We start from the raw sequence: 15071 nt of genomic DNA, 5'->3' as shown, positions 1-15071 counted from the left end.
GTTTTTTGTATTTTTAGTAGAGACGGGGTTTCACCATGTTGACCAGGATGGTCTCGATCTCTTGACCTCGTGATCCACCCGCCTCGGCCTCCCAAAGTTCTGGGATTACAGGCTTGAGCCACCGCGCCCGGCAAAAGAACGTTTAACTGGGGCTGGGTACATTGGCTGACACCTGTAATCCCAGCACTTTGGGAGGCAGAGGCTGGTGGATCACGAGGTCAGGAGTTCGAGACCAGCCTGACCAACATGGTGAAACCCTGTCTCTACTAAAAATGCAAAAATTAGCTGGGTGTGGTGGCGCATGCCTGTAATCCCAGCTACCCGGGAGGCTGAGGCAAGAGAATGGCTTGAACCCAGGAGACAGAGGTTGCAGTGAGCTGAGATCACACCACTGCACTCCAGCCTGGGCAACAGAGAAAGACCCTGTCTCAAAAAAAAAACAAAAACTTTGAAAGACTGCCTGATTTGGGACAAGACATGGGTGGCTTGTGACCCAGAATGGAGAGCAGATGCTAGGAAGGGTTGACAGGTAGACGTGCCAGGTGTGCAAGGCAGGGCAGGGCCTGGCAGCCATACCTCTATCACTCCGTGTCTCCTTAGATTTCATGAACGTCTACTACCAGATACGCTCCAGCCAGCTGGACCGCTCCATCAAGGGCCTGAAGGAGCATTTCCATAAAAGCAGTTCTTCCTCTGGGGTTCCCTACTCCCCTGCTATCCCCAACAAGAGGAAAGACACACCTACCAAGAAGCCAGTCAAGCGGCCAGGTGAGCCCCCATCCTGGCCCATCTCTGCCACAGCCAGAGGCTGACTGGGACCTGCACTGCTTTTGTCCAGTCTAGCGTTTGCAGCATCAGGTCCCTCCAGAGTTTGTTGTCATGGTAACCCTGACTATAGGTACACAGGACAGAAAGCAAGTGTCTGCCCACCCAGTGAGGCCCCCCAGGGGTGAGGCTCTTCCTTCCAGCCAGCAGAGCCTTGGGGTTACATAGCTTCTTTGTAGTGGGGGGCTTACAGGTGCTCAGTTAATCCCGTCTGAGACAGGCTGCAGAGGCCTCCAGGGCAGAGCCCCTGCCTGGACCCCTCCCTCACACACACATCGCCCTGTCAGGAGGCCTGGCACACTGCTGCAGCCAGGAAGGATGCTGGGATAGCAAGGGGACAGGCGCTATAACCTTCACCTTCCAGCAAAGCAGGGTGAGCTGAAGTAACGTTTATCTGAGAGCTGGATGGGGAGAATTTCACTTTCCCGGTCAATCCAGAAAGGAAAGAAACCCCAGAGCATCCTCTCAGAAGAACTTAAACTGGCTTTGGGCTCCAGTGCGAGTCGGTGCCTTGTGGAAAGGGCACCATGAGGAGAGGCCTGGGCGGGGCTGTCGCTGTCCTGGGTGAACATCTCGTCATCTCTCTGTTCTTTCTCACTGGCATCATGTCCCTTGTAGTCTGTGCTCCAGGTAAATAGCATCTCTGTGAGCCACAGCTTGGCAAGCCTGGTCTCGCCACCGAGAGGTGCTTCCTGCAGCTTGAGGAGGTGCTGGGACGTTCCACTGGGGACTTGGTTATTAGGTGGGACTGAGATTGCTCTGGGAGAGAAAGCCGGAGATGCTGGGGCTGCTCCCACCCAGGCTGGCCCCCTGCCCAGCTGCTGCTGCAGGCACCTGCCCTAGTTGCTGTGGGACCTGCTTCTTGTGACAACAGGCTTTGGGTAGAGCTTACTTACACCCTCGGTTTCTCCAGTTCCTTACATGCCCCTCCCCTCAGAGAGCGAGGTGTCTGCTCCACGAGAGCACCTCCCCTGCAGGCCTTTGTTTAGGATTTGAAGAAATAGGCAGAACAGGGGCTGCTCTCAGAGGCACAAGTGAGTAGAACATTAGGGAGCTGGGGCCTGGGGCCTTCTCCCTACCCGCCCAGACAAAACCTGCTGCCAACGGGGACTGCCAGCCCAGCCTGTGGGCTCAGCGGCCTGCACGGAGGCCGGGGCATTTCTGTGTCCTCTATGGCGTGCAGCAGTTGTCTCCGTAAGGCTTCCAGGCTGCTTCGGCCCCAGCTAGTCTGCGCTCTCTTCCTCTTCTGCCTGGTTCTGTGACTGGCCCCCGGGAGACCCCAGAGCCCTATTTGCACTGCCCTAAGAGTGCCTGCTGGCCATGCAGCCCCCAGCCTTTCAGGGAGCAGGGATCTGATCTCAGGGAGCTCACAGTGGACCACATCAATCCTTGCCCCAGAGACACAAGAGGAAAACTGTCCGGCTGTGGGGGTCTGTGGGGCTTCAAGAGTCGTCAGGAACTGGTGGGCTCAGAACTGATGTCAGGCTCTAGGGAATCAAGCCCCGGGGACGTTAGTTCCCACTTCTGAGGAGAGGGGCAGGGGGGCCTCCCAGGTGAAGCACCAACCTCAGCATCCCTGGAGGTAATTGGGTGCCTGATGGGTTTGGTGGCTACCAGATCCATATTCCCGACCCACATCCTGTGGGTGTGCATCTGCCTCTGCTCCTGGTGGGTCGTGGGACAGGAATCAGATTCACTCATTAGTGAGCCGTGCTTGCTGAAGGGGAGAGAATGAGCAAGGCAGATGTGAGCCAGGCCGTGGGACTTGGTTATTAGGAGCTAATTGTGAGCTGGGTATGGTGGCTCATGCCTGTAATCCCAATACTTTGGGAGGCTGAGGCAGGCGGATCACCTGAGGTCAGGAGTTGGAGACCAGCCTGGCCAACATGGTGAAACTCCATCTCTATTAAAAATAGAAAAAAAATTAGCCGGGCATGGTGGTACATGCCTGTAATTCCAGCTACTCGGGAGGCTGAGGCAGGAGAATAGTTTGAACCCAGGAGGCAGAGGTTGCAGTGAGCTGACGGCACTCCAGCCTGGGTAACAGGACGAGACTCTGCCTCAAAAAAAGAAGAAAAAAAAGAGCTAATTGTGGTATGGTGTGGTGTGGTGTGGTACGGTGCGGTGCGGTGCGCTGCAGGTGCAAGCAGTGAGCCTCCAGACACTGCCCATTCCTCCCTGAGCTTTCTGAGGAGCTGCCAGGACACAGCATCCTCACTGTGCTCAGATGGGCAGTGGGGGGCGGGGGCGTCCCGGGTGCCTTCCTTCTCCCATACGTTTTGTTAACAGGCAGCTGCACTTGTCTATTTGAGACGGGAGTTGATTTCTCCACGTCTTCGGCCCCGAGATGTCTCATTCCCACAGAGGAGGCTGACCCAGGCGGCTGTGGGTGCTGCCGTTTTGTTCTGATTGTTTTCACTTGTGACATTAACTTTTGTTTTTTCCCTCCATGCCAAGAACATGTACCTTCTCCTCCCGAGTGCACCCTCCAGGCTCTCTGTGCGGTGGCTTCTGTTAACCCCTTCTTGGCTTTCGGATTTTTTCCTGTGGCTTTGGTGGTTTGGGGAACTCTGGCGTGTGGGCTAGGCTGCCTCTGGGTCTGTGAGCCTTCCACCGTGGGCACGGCGCTCCCCGGAAGTTCAGTCGGGATGGCTTCCCACTGGCTGCTGTTTAGCTTATGTCCCAACCCTGAGCATGCTCGGAGAACTCTGCCTGGAGTTTGGGGCTGGGCTGGGGGCCTGCTGGCTTCAGGGTGCCCCCAGGCTCTGCCACCCTGGTTGTGCCCTCTGGGTGTGAGAGCTTTATCACCAGCTCCTCCGACCTCAGCCCCCGCCTATTCTGATTACAGGGCCACTCCATGGTATTTTTTATTTTAACTTTTCCTAGTGGATCTTGGTCCATTGTTATCTCTATCACCCTCGGTCCTTTCAGAAATGAACTGAAATCCAGAACAAGGAGGGTCAGTAGTAGAATCAAGGCTCCTTTGGAGAAGGAAATGATTCCTTTCCTTTGACCTTGTCCCCAGGGTCTCTGGTGGTCCCAGGGAAGGGCCTGCTCACTGTGTGGGGCCGGGTGTGGGGCCTGGGGGCAGGTGGAGGGCCGCTGCTGTTTTCTCTTACTCATTTCCTAGGTCTTCTTATCTCCTCTCTGTGTGGCTCTGGTGACAGGGACGATCCGTAAGGCTCAGAACCTTCTGAAACAGTATTCCCAGCATGGTCTAGATGGGAAAAAGGGGGGCTCTAACCTCATTCCTCTGGAAGGTAATCACCCTGTGTTCCCTCCCGTCCCTTCCTCCTCCACTGTGTGTCCACTCACTTGGCAGGGCAGAGCCTCCCCCAGGAGGGCCTCGGGAGAAACCCTGAGGGGAGCAGGGTGGGAACGGCAGGTCCCGGATGCCACTCAGGCTTCAGCGGGTGCAGGGACAGTTTCGCGGCCCTCGGCCTGGTCCTCTCTGGCTGATGGCAGCTCTGCCCTCCCTGAGGCTTTCCTCCTCCCCTCCCTGTCTCTGTCCTCGTCTCCCGTGTGAACTCAGAGAAAGTTATTTGTCTTGGGGCAGCCCTTTTACGCTCAGACCAGCAGTGGCAGGACCCAGCTGGCCGAGGCCTGCCGGCCTTCCCCTCTTTAGAAAGGGGAGCGTGTACAGCAGGGGACAGGCAAACTGGGGCTTTTCCCAAATACAGTGAGGTGGGGAAACCCCCTGGGGCCAAGCATCAGCTCTTCAGCCCCTCCTTGGTCCTTCCCCACTTGCCCTGGGCCTCCAGGCTTGGGGAAGTGAGCAGCTAAGGATGGTCCTGGGTGCTCACTGAAGTCAGGCTTGAAATGGCTGTTCCCAAGGTAGCTTGAGGTAGAGGAGGGGCTCAGAGCCCCCCCTCCGATGCCCGTTTCCCATCCCCCATCTGACATCCCCCTCCTGGAGATGAAGGGCTTCTTCCCCATACACCAAGGGGCAGCCCACCTGGCCCCTGGATAAATGCTACTTGTGTTTGTGCGGCCAACGTCTCGCCAGGTCACGAGCATGATTTCCGAGTTAAGCACCTGTCCGAGGCCCTGAACGACAAGCACAGGCCACTGGCCGGTGAGTACCGCAGCCCAGCCCGAGGGCAGCCGCTGATACTGCCTTTGCAGCGGTCCCCAGATGGCCTGTTCTGCCTGGCCCAGCTGGGCCCACTCTGCTCTGAAGATGGGCCAGGCCTATGCACCTCTCTCTCCACTCTCTCTCTTTTGGGCCTAGGTCTCCTTGCCTCTCTCCAGATGGGAGTGCATGCCTGGCTCTCAGGCCTGGGCCAAGGGGAGAAGCTGCTGCTGCTACTCGGAAAGTAGGCAGAGAGGGAAGGCGGCTCCCTTGAGGGGAGGGAGCCCTGACGTCTATCTCCTGCAACAGCTCAGAGCTCTGAACCCCTCGGAGCCCATCCCTTGGCACACAGGACCAGGTGGTTCTGCCACTGGTTTTGTCTCTAGGCTCCCCTGCTGCGGCCTCCAGTAGTAGGGTCTGGCCTCCTCCTGGGGCAGCTGGCAACCCCTCTTCTCTGGGAATTACCAGCCTCTTCTCAGATTTTGACCCCATGCCAGCCAGCCTCAGAGGCTGTAGCCCACTACCCTCTTAGACGTTCCAGAAACCCTGACTGGGGTGGTCACTGCCTTTGCAGGCCCTGTGTTTGCCCACATGGATGACCCCAGTGCCAGCTTCCCTGAGGTGGCACTGCCACCTGCCCACCCTGGGCTTCCCTCTGTCAGGTACAACTCAGAATGCTCAGTCCTGGGGTCAGTAACCAGGACGTTGATTCAGGGACCTTCCCTCCTTATCCTTCCGTCCCTCACCCCCCTGCCTCTACAGAACGCTCAGTCCTGGGGTCAGTATCCAGGACATTGATTCAGGGACATTCCCTCCTTATCCTTCCGTCCCTCACCCTCCTGCCTCTGGTATCTGACCCCACTGTCTGCATAGAGCTGAGAATGAAGCCAGAACAAAGGCTAGGCTCAGCTCCCGTTGTTCCTGTCACACCTGGCGGGGCATGCTGGCATCCTCGCAGCTTTCTGCCAGAACAGTCGGCCTCTTCCCCATCCGCTGCTGGTCTGGGCTACAGGCCAGGAGCTGGGGGACCCACGCCACCCCCAGCCAGGAGTGTGGCTGGCCCCAGACCGGCAGCTCAAGAGCTGTGCCATCCCTAGGGAGAGATGACATGCTAGACGTGGAGACCGATGCCTATATCCACTGCGTCAGTGCCTTCGTCAAGCTGGCCCAGAGCGAGTACCAGCTGCTGGCTGACATCATCCCTGAGCACCACCAGAAGAAGACCTTTGACTCCCTGATACAGGTCCTGCCCCGCCCCAGGGGCTCTGCAGCCAGCCCCATTGAGAGCTGTCACCGCAGACTCTTGCAGCCCTCAACTCCAGCCACCACCGCCACCTTGTGCCCTGGGGACTAGTCCTGGGTGGACACTCACCACCTCCCCATCGCCCCTCTTCCTGCACACTGGCCCTGCCACACTCTACAAGGATCCCCCACCAGCCTGGAGCCAGCTCCCACTGCCCTGCCCTTCCCTGAACCGTCTCCGTGTCCCCTCAGGATGCCCTGGATGGGCTGATGCTGGAGGGGGAGAACATCGTGTCTGCCGCCCGGAAGGCCATTGTGCGGCATGACTTCTCCACGGTGCTCACCGTCTTCCCCATCCTGCGGCACCTCAAGCAGACCAAGCCTGAGTTTGACCAGGTGCTCCAGGTGTGTGGCGAGGGGCCCTCGGAAACACGGCCAGGAGGCATCCTGCTGCCGGCATGGCCACCCCGCTCCCTCCCCTGGAGAACCCCATTCTCCGTCTCACACCTCTGCTCTGAGGGTGCATGGAAGCAGCTTAGGAAGGGCCCTGGGCGAGTGAGATGCTCACAGGGCCAATGGAGGCGAGCTGGGGGCCCCCTGTGCTTCCTCAGGGCACGGCCGCCAGCACCAAGAACAAGCTGCCTGGCCTCATCACCTCCATGGAGACCATTGGCGCCAAAGCGCTGGAGGACTTCGCTGACAACATCAAGGTGCCGTCCTCCCCCTCCTCCCTGCAGGCCCAGCGCCACAACGACCTGGCCCTGGGGGACTCTCAGAGTAGGTCTCCAAGAGGGTGGGTTGTCCCCGGGGGTCTCTGGTTGGGCTGCAGGCCTACTGTCAGCACCCCTGTGCCTTCCTTTCCTTCCCGGGGCCTCCAAACCCTCTGAGGCGGGAAGCCCCTCTCCCACTTGGTCCAGCCAGCCAGGCTCGGCTTCTGTGCCTGAGAGGTGTCCTAGCACCTGTCTGCCAGGAGGTGGCACCATGAGCAGGCACACTGGGGTGTGGGGTAGGACAGGGAACCAGAGGCTGTTTCTCCGCAGAATGACCCGGACAAGGAATATAACATGCCCAAGGATGGCACTGTGCACGAGCTCACCAGCAATGTAGGCACCACCGAGGGTACTGGGGAGGGGGGAGGAACGAGCTCACCAGCAACCCAGGCACCGGGGAGGGGGGAGGAAGGTGGTCCCAAGTCCCTTCTGGTGGAAGGGACCCACCAGAGTTGGACCTTCGAAAGCAGTCCCTGGTGGCAGGATGGGTGGTGACATGCTTGGTGTCTGTAACAGACGAGGCCTTTCCTGGCAGGCCAGAGCCCACAAAATAAAACACGGTTTCCAGCCTCGCTCTTCATTGGGCGGATCCCAGCCTGGGCTGGTCCTGGGCTGTCAGAGGGGTCTGTGTGGGAGCCATCGGCCAGGCCTGCCACTTGCCCTTCTGCACCATCTTCTCCCCACCCAGGCCATCCTCTTCCTGCAGCAGCTTTTGGACTTCCAGGAGACGGCAGGTGCCATGCTGGCCTCCCAAGGTACTGGCACCTCCCAGCTGGGCCCCCTGCCCCACTCCCCTCCTTGCCTGGAGACATGAGGTTAGAGGGCAGGGCACAGTGAGGGGGTCTCTCCAGTCCGTGGATATGTGGCCTGCATAGGGGCCCTGGGGCCGAGCATCAGGAGAGCAAGGTTTGCCTGCACCTTTCAAGACTAGACACTGGACCTCTGGCCCTACCCTCAGCCCCTTTGACCTTCCTTGTCCTGGAAGCAGTGTCCTCAGTCTGGGAGCAGTGCTGGCTGGTTGGAAGATGTCCTTTCTGCCCCTGCCTGCCTCCCAGATCCTTCTCTCATGTCTGCCTGCTCTAATCAGGCTCGCTCAGCTGGCCTTCCATGGGTATCAAGCGTCTCAGAGCCAGCCAGGTGTCTTCCTGCGGGCCCCTGCCCTGAGACTGGAGCTCAGGGGGTCAGCCTGTGAGCAAGAGCAGCTTTCTTGGTCATTCCAAGCACTGAGGTCCCCAGGCCTTCCCCTCCCTTCCCATTTTGGGGCCAGGGAGCCCGTGGGCAGCCTCCAGTCTTCGGATCTCCAGCTCTCTACTTTGCAGGGCACTCCCTGGTCCTCAGAAGGTCCTGCCTGCTGTGTCTTGCTGTCTGTTCTGGCTGTCATGGGGAGAGGTCTGCTTAATGGGTTGACGTGCTGTTTCTAACCTGTTTTTTGCACTTTGCATCTTTCTTCCTCCTTTGTCTCTCCCTGCATCCCCTCTGTGCACTGCCTTTCACTTCGTAGTTCTTGGGGACACATACAATATTCCTTTAGACCCCCGAGGTAAGCAGTACGGTTCTGCAGCCCCCCTCTTGTCCCTCTGAAGCCTGGTGGGTGAGGTTCCCTGGGGACTGACTCTCAGGATCTATTGGGGAGCCTGGGTCAGAGGGGACATGAGTCTTCCCAGGGTTCTCTCAGTTCTTTCTGCTCCCTTCAGGGCCACTCTGAGCTTATCCACAGCACCTGCCGGTGTCAGCGCCCTGAATACACCCTGCAGGCTCGCCCGGCCTCCCTGCCTTGCCATCCCCCTCAGCCTTCCACACTGTGGAGGCCACAGCTTCCTCTGTTCAGTAGGGCCTGGTAGAGGGGGATGTTGGAAATGTAGGGGGAGGTGGAGAGGCTGTGGGGAGCTCATTCTAAGCCTCTGCTGTTGGCAAAAGGGAAGAGGCAGCCTTGTAGAAACCACCCAGGGTGGGCTGGGGGTGGGGAGGGGGCAGGGCGATGGCATCTCACTCTTGTCCTGCCCACCCTCCTGCTGAACTGGGCCAGCTCCTTGGCCACACCACCCCATCATAGACGGCAGCTCTGGGTTCCAAGAAGTCCAGGGCTGGTGCTTCCTGCAGCAGGGGCTTCCCTGTGACTCAGCAGGTGGCCAGCTCTGCCCGAGGAAGCCCAGGGCCTGTGTCAGTGCCCCCTCAGACTGCTACATGGGCTGGGGGAAGGGCTGTTGAGGGTCTTGGCTGCTGCCACTGCAATTCACAGGCTTTCTCTCACAGAGACCAGTTCTTCCGCCACCAGCTACAGCTCCGAGTTCAGCAAGCGGCTGCTAAGCACCTATATCTGTGAGTGTTCTCTGGGCGGACCAGCAGCCCTGCTGCCGGCACGCCCTGCCGCTGGCACACCCTGCCTTTCCCTTCCTTCCATCTGTGCTCTCTGGCTGTTCCCAGAGCCCTCTCCTAAGTGCCATCTGACCTTTGGAACCGCAACCTGACCTCTAGTTCAGAGGCCGAGGGGAGTTGGGCTAAGGCCTTCTGAGGCAGGATGAGGAGCAATGGGTAGGAGTGGGTTAGCAGGTCCTGGGATGGGGTCATTTGGGTCAAACTGCCATGGTGGGGATGACCCCACTTTTCCCTATGCAGGTAAAGTGCTGGGCAACCTGCAGTTGAACTTGCTGAGCAAGTCCAAGGTGTATGAGGACCCAGCTCTGAGTGCCATCTTCTTGCACAACAACTACAATTACATCCTCAAGTCCCTGGAGAAGTAAGTGGCCTGCGGGAGCGAGTCTGTGGCTCTCACCTTCCCCTCAGCTGTGCAGCAGTGCCAGCCCCTGCCCTCCTGGGCTCCTTCTCTTGTGGTCAAGAGGGGAGGGGGTACTTGTCTCCTCCATCCCAGGACCCAGAAGGTGGGAGTGCTGCTGCTGTAGAATTCATGGAGTTTGGGGTACAACAGGAGGCCCCCCCAGGCATTGCTACAGGCTTTGCACCTAGGTGCCAATCCTGTCATTCTCTCCTCTGTCCCCCACCCCCACCCAGGTCTGAGCTGATCCAGCTGGTAGCAGTGACACAGAAGACTGCCGAGCGCTCCTACCGGGAGCACATTGAGCAGCAGATCCAGACCTACCAGCGCAGGTGAGAGGCTGGCCTCGCCCTGCCCCTGCATGGATCCCCAGCCGTCTCTGCCCTCACCCCACCCCTGTGCCACCGCTCAATCTTCCTTCTCAGCACCTCAGGACACAGGGATCAGTCATGGGGAACTCCTGCCCTCTGGACCCTAATCTTCCACTTGGTTTTTAATCAAACTCATGGGGTGGAGAGAGAAGCCCCCTCCTCTGCCACTACCTGCTCCTAGAGGCCCACTATGGCCAGCCACTTTAGAGGGGAGCCTGCCAAGTGTCAAGGCTAAGAATAATTGAAGAGCCGGCTATCAGAGATGTGGGTAATGTTTAGCCTAGGAGAAGCGCAAGGTTGCAAGAGCACTTGAGCTTGGCTGGGCCTTGCTCTGTGGGGATCTCTGCGCTTCTCTGGTCCTCTTTCTTTCTGGCTTTGTTTCTTCCCTTTGAATGTGTCTCCCCCTTTCTCGTGTTTATCTCCCCTCCTCTCACTCCTTTCTTTCCCATCTGTTTCTCCATCTTAATGTGTCATGATACTGATGTGAAATATAGTTGACAGTATTTGTTCAGTTTATTGAACACTCAAGTGTTTCCTTATGTTTTCCCAAAGAGTGACCAGTTTAAACATTTTCTCTTTTGTTTTTTGAGACAGAGTTTCACTCTTGTTACCCTGGCTGGAGTCCAATGGTGCAGCCTTGGCTCATTGCAACCTCTGCCTCCTGGGTTGAAGTGATTCTCCTGCCTCAGCCTCCCAAGTAGCTGGGATTACAGGCATGCGCCACCACACCCAGCTAATTTAGTATTTTTAGTAGAAATGGGGTTTCTCCATGTTGGCCAGTCTGGTCTCGAACCTCTGACCTCAGGTGATCTGCCCGCCTCAGCCTCCCAAAGTGCTGGGATTATAGGTGAGAACCACTGCATCCAGGCTGTTTAAACATTTTCTATTCCCAGGAAGAGAATCTGTTGTTTTACTTAGTTGTGACCCACATCCCTTCCTACCACCAACCACTAAGTAGATCCAGAGATTTAGCAAACGACACCAACCAGGCCACTGAGGCAGGCCGTCCTCTGCCTTCATGCTTCTCTTTCTGTCTGGCAGTTGGTTAAAGGTGACCGATTACATCGCAGAGAAGAATCTACCTGTGTTCCAGCCGGGAGTCAAGGTGGGCTCAAGGCCTGGGCTGGGAGGGGGTATCTAGCAGACGGGACACTTTGTTATGTCACTGGGAAAAGTGGACAAGCGTCCCTCTGGGGTCAGAGAGCAAAGGATGCTTATGGCCATCAGGGCACAGGAGAGAAGCCCAGGCCAAGGGTGTTTGGAACAGAGTGTGGGCAGGTCGCCCTGCTCTGAACTGAGCTTTCTCTGCCATCTCTCCTGACTTCCCAGCTCCGGGACAAGGAGCGGCAGATTATCAAGGAGCGTTTTAAGGTGAGTTGAGGTCCTCTCCCCTCCACTGCTTGCTGCTGCTGTTGAGACAACACAGACCCAAAGTTTTGTCTCTGGGTCCCTTCCTTTTTCACCTTTTTGGTGGCCAGGGCTTCAATGATGGCCTCGAAGAATTATGCAAAATCCAGAAGGCCTGGGCTATTCCGGACACGGAGCAGAGGGACAGGATTCGCCAGGCCCAGAAGACCATTGTCAAGGAGACCTATGGGGCCTTTCTGCAGAAGTGAGCCCCTTCCCAGCCTGTGCTGCCCACGGCCCCAGTGGGCCTGTTCGAGCTCCTCTTCCTCAAGGGAAAAAGGGAAAGGGTGACGGGTTTAGGCCGCAGATCCAGCACCCTGGGCTTTGGGGCGGGGCTGGACAGGGAATCACTCTGGGTCACGCCTTCCGAGACTCTATCAGGAGTGCCCTAGGCTGAGGGTGGAGCTGGGGAGGGTCGGCTTCCCTGTCCCCTGACGGCAGTGCCTCCTCAGGTTCGGCAGCGTGCCCTTCACCAAGAACCCGGAGAAGTACATCAAGTACGGTGTGGAGCAGGTGGGCGACATGATCGATCGCCTTTTCGACACCTCCGCCTGAGCCTGCTGCTAGCCCTGCCTGGTTCCACCAGACTGACATGTCATTGGACAGATAAGCCAGTGTTAAGTTGCCTCTGGCCGGGTGAGCTCGAAGTCCTTTGGGACACAGACCTGTCTCCAACACCCCATCCAGGAGCCATGTCCCCAAGCCATCCAGTCCTGGGTTCCACTCCTTCCCCACACCCCATGTTCCCAACCAAACCAGCACTCTCCCGGAAGCCTGGGGTCCCTTCATACCTTGGCTTTTGTGACCCTGATGGCTTCTGAAACAGGAAGGGAGAGAAGGAAGACAGGCCTGTGCCCATTGCTGCCTCACGTGTACCAAGAGCAGGAGGGCAGCATGGCCGTACCTCCAGCCTAGGTCAGAGGTGGGGCCAGAGAACTCCCCCTACAGCCCAGAAATGTGGTGGGGCTCAGAGGGCCAGAGCCCCTGGAGAAGGCAGGCAGCATTGACCCCTCTCTTGGATTTAGTGCAGAGAACACATTCCCGCTCGCCCACAGGCCTGAGGTCTGGGACCTTTCCATCTCCCAGGAGTCCCCTAGGTGGCTGGGGGCAGGTGTGCTCACTGTCCTTTCCCCCTGGAGTCCAGCACATTGCAGGAGGCATTTGGAGGAGTTCTGCCCCACCCTCTGCAGCCTTCCTCAGACCCGTGTCTCCAGTCCTCAGCCTCAGTGCCTCCTGGCCCAGGGCCAAGCAGTCATGTTGCAGAAGGAGCAGTTAGGCTGCCTGCCCGTGTGCTGGGAGACAGGGACAATGGGCAAAAAGTCAGGAGCAAAGTAGAGGTCAGAAGCAAAAAATAGGACCCCCCCTATTTAAGACGAGAATGAAGACTGCCCCTTGAGGCACACTTGCGCATGGGGATGGGTTTATTTCATACTTTTCTTGTATGCTGGCATAGGGAGAGCTCAGGGTGGCTTTGTCCAGAGACCCTGTCATGGCCTCCCCCAGCCATGGGACAGCAAACGTCACCCTAAGGTGTGCAGCCCAGGCCCTGCCCCGTTATGGTCTAGGCCTCCTGCCGTGGGGTGCAGCCTCTCCAGGGGCTGGGTCAGACTTGCACGCTGCCCACATCCAAATGCCAGCAAAGATGAATTGGCAGCACAGCACCCCAGACACATACACCACGAAGAAGATGCGGTCAGCAGTCTCAGGCCAGCTCCTCTGTGACCCCTTTACTCCCCTGGGGGGCTCTGTGGGGACAGAGGCAGGGAAAGAAGTTGTTCTTCAGGGTCCCCCCAACATGATCAGAAGAGTGAACCCCAGGGGTCATCAGCCTGAATCTTTCCCTTTCTTAGACTCTCAGGTGATGTACATTTCGGTCTGGCCCATTTCAGGCCATCTTTAGTTGAAGAAACCCCCTCAGAAGGACTGTGGAAGGCATGGGGTTATCAGGGCGTTGAGGTCACCTGGGACTTCAGGGAGGCTCAGCTTGCTCCCTGCCCCAGACCTGTTTCTTCCAAGGGAGGAGGACATGGTGGTGACCAGGGACAGAAAAGCCAGCAGGGTTAAATGCAGGGAGCCTCTACACATGCCTGGAGCCCTTTGCCCTCACCCCAGCCCTAGGTCTGCTCCTAGGCCTCATTCCTTACTCCCCCAGCCCCTGCCCACCTTCAGGATGAGGCCCTGAGTTGCCATGCTCTCGATGTTCCCCTCTTAGGGCTGGGCTGGGGCTGCTCTTGGCCCCAAGGCTGCCCTTGGCCAGCAGCCCAGCCAGCAGCACAGTCTCCACGGTGCTGAGGAAGAACAGCAGCAGCAGGATGGTGAAGAAGTAAACTGGGGGAGACAGGGCATAGGGAGATGATCAGAGGCTAGTTCCTGTGTCTCTGGTGCCCAGCCAGCTGAGTACCAGCGGGTGGCGCGGAGAAACAGGCAGGCCAGGTGAGGGAGCAGGGCTTACTGAGCAGGGGGTTGCAGGAGGAGGAGCTTGGCAGGGCATCCACCAGGGAGGAGTGGAAGACCAGGTAGCTCAGCAGCAAGGTCACCTTGTAGGCAATGCGCTCGATGGTCCAGAGGGGCAGCAGCCCCCCGCACACGTCAGCCAACAGCAGTGCCTCTGCAGGCACCAAGAGAGCAATGATGGACTTGAGTGCCGTGTTCTTCAGGCTCAACTGGAAGGGGGAAAAAGCCAGTGCCTTGCAGGGGGAGGAGGGAGGTGGGCAGCGGGGGCATGGGGCCTGGCCTCTGGCCTTGCCTCCTCACACCCACCGCCTCCAGCAGCCCTCTGTCAGCTTCCTCCCGACTGGACTCACCGTCACTTTGAAGCAGGGCACCACCTGCTGGGGTGGGACTTGGGTCTTCAGATCATAAACTACATATTCCCTCTTAACACTCACAATCTCGTTCACTGCGTGGGCCTGGAACTCTAATTCCATCACTGAGGGTAGGAAGGAGAACTGTGAACTAGGAGGGAGAGATCCCTGCTGCCAAGTCTGGGGGCAGCACATGAGCCTAGGGTGACGGAGACTTCTGATGGCTTCTGGCAGGGACAGACTTGGAGACAAAACCGATCCATAGAAGGGCTTCCCAAACCTTGTTTCCCAACATCCCAAATTGTCTCCAGTTAAAGGAGGGCCTTTATCAAATTCGTAGATGAGCTTTCATTGTAAAAATAAAAGTACTTTGCACCACTTCATGATGGAGGGAGAAGTGGTCAGATTCATCTGTCTATATACCTGAAGTAGGGTCCACAGGGCTATGGCTGTGGTTTCTCATGGAGGGAAGGGGAGGACTTCTCTGCCCAGTTAGATGTCACCCAATGGGTTTATACAGGGTGGCTGCACCTTCAGGCTGTTTCCAGGAGGCAGGCTGCAGCAACCAGAGCCTCTGGCCTTGCCGCAGGGGCCCACCACCGTAGTCAGGCCGTGGCTGTTGAGGGCGATTGCTCCAGGACGGAAGACTGATGTGGCCCAGACTTCTAGGATTGCAGAGCTGCTGCGAATCCAGGTTTGAGTCTGTGACCCTAGAGAGGGGCCTTAAGGCTACCACTGAGCACAGAGAAGTTGGGCTGCCACTCGAGTCGGGCACAGTGGGGAGAGCAAGTTCTGCCCCCCCAAGCC

General features: G+C 57.9%; 2 protein-coding genes across 2 annotated transcripts; one reads left to right on the top strand and one right to left on the bottom strand.

Moving 5' to 3' along the window:
* The first annotated feature begins 576 nt into the window (after positions 1-576).
* Positions 577-14674, top strand: LOC108309452 (exocyst complex component 7). The gene is made up of 15 exons (XM_017535815.2): positions 577-768; positions 4832-4900; positions 5995-6140; positions 6392-6544; positions 6751-6849; positions 7180-7242; positions 7598-7664; positions 8411-8449; positions 9163-9228; positions 9526-9646; positions 9919-10014; positions 11095-11158; positions 11383-11424; positions 11532-11665; positions 11913-14674. Exons 1-15 carry the CDS (start codon positions 606-608, stop codon positions 12013-12015), a joined length of 1425 nt encoding a protein of 474 aa, XP_017391304.1. The 5' UTR covers positions 577-605; the 3' UTR covers positions 12016-14674.
* Positions 12990-14446, bottom strand: ZACN (zinc activated ion channel). Its single transcript, XM_017535819.2, has 4 exons — positions 14265-14446; positions 13913-14123; positions 13624-13788; positions 12990-13205 (listed from the first exon to the last, which is right to left on the bottom strand). Exons 1-4 carry the CDS (start codon positions 14385-14387, stop codon positions 13015-13017), a joined length of 690 nt encoding a protein of 229 aa, XP_017391308.2. The 5' UTR covers positions 14388-14446; the 3' UTR covers positions 12990-13014.
* Positions 14675-15071: the final 397 nt, after the last annotated feature.

This window comes from Cebus imitator, unplaced genomic scaffold (genome assembly GCF_001604975.1).
Source record: "Cebus imitator isolate Cc_AM_T3 unplaced genomic scaffold, Cebus_imitator-1.0 Scaffold93, whole genome shotgun sequence".
Taxonomy (NCBI): Eukaryota; Metazoa; Chordata; class Mammalia; order Primates; family Cebidae; genus Cebus; species Cebus imitator.
Note: the sequence above shows the minus strand (reverse complement) of the source record. Positions and strands in the feature narration are given on the sequence as shown.

Bases quoted from the DNA above. Each gene is read 5' to 3' on its own strand.
- LOC108309452 (XM_017535815.2), top strand. From the start codon at position 606: ATGAACGTCTACTACCAGATACGCTCCAGCCAGCTGGACCGCTCCATC. The intron at 769-4,831 runs GTGAGCCCCCAT...ACGTCTCGCCAG, and splicing joins GAAGCCAGTCAAGCGGCCAG to GTCACGAGCATGATTTCCGA. The intron at 8,450-9,162 runs GTAAGCAGTACG...TTTCTCTCACAG, and splicing joins TATTCCTTTAGACCCCCGAG to AGACCAGTTCTTCCGCCACC.
- ZACN (XM_017535819.2), bottom strand. From the start codon at position 14,387: ATGGAATTAGAGTTCCAGGCCCACGCAGTGAACGAGATTGTGAGTGTT. The intron at 14,124-14,264 runs GTGAGTCCAGTC...TCCCCCTTCCAG, and splicing joins TGCCCTGCTTCAAAGTGACG to TTGAGCCTGAAGAACACGGC. The intron at 13,789-13,912 runs GTAAGCCCTGCT...TGTCTCCCCCAG, and splicing joins CTCCTGCAACCCCCTGCTCA to TTTACTTCTTCACCATCCTG.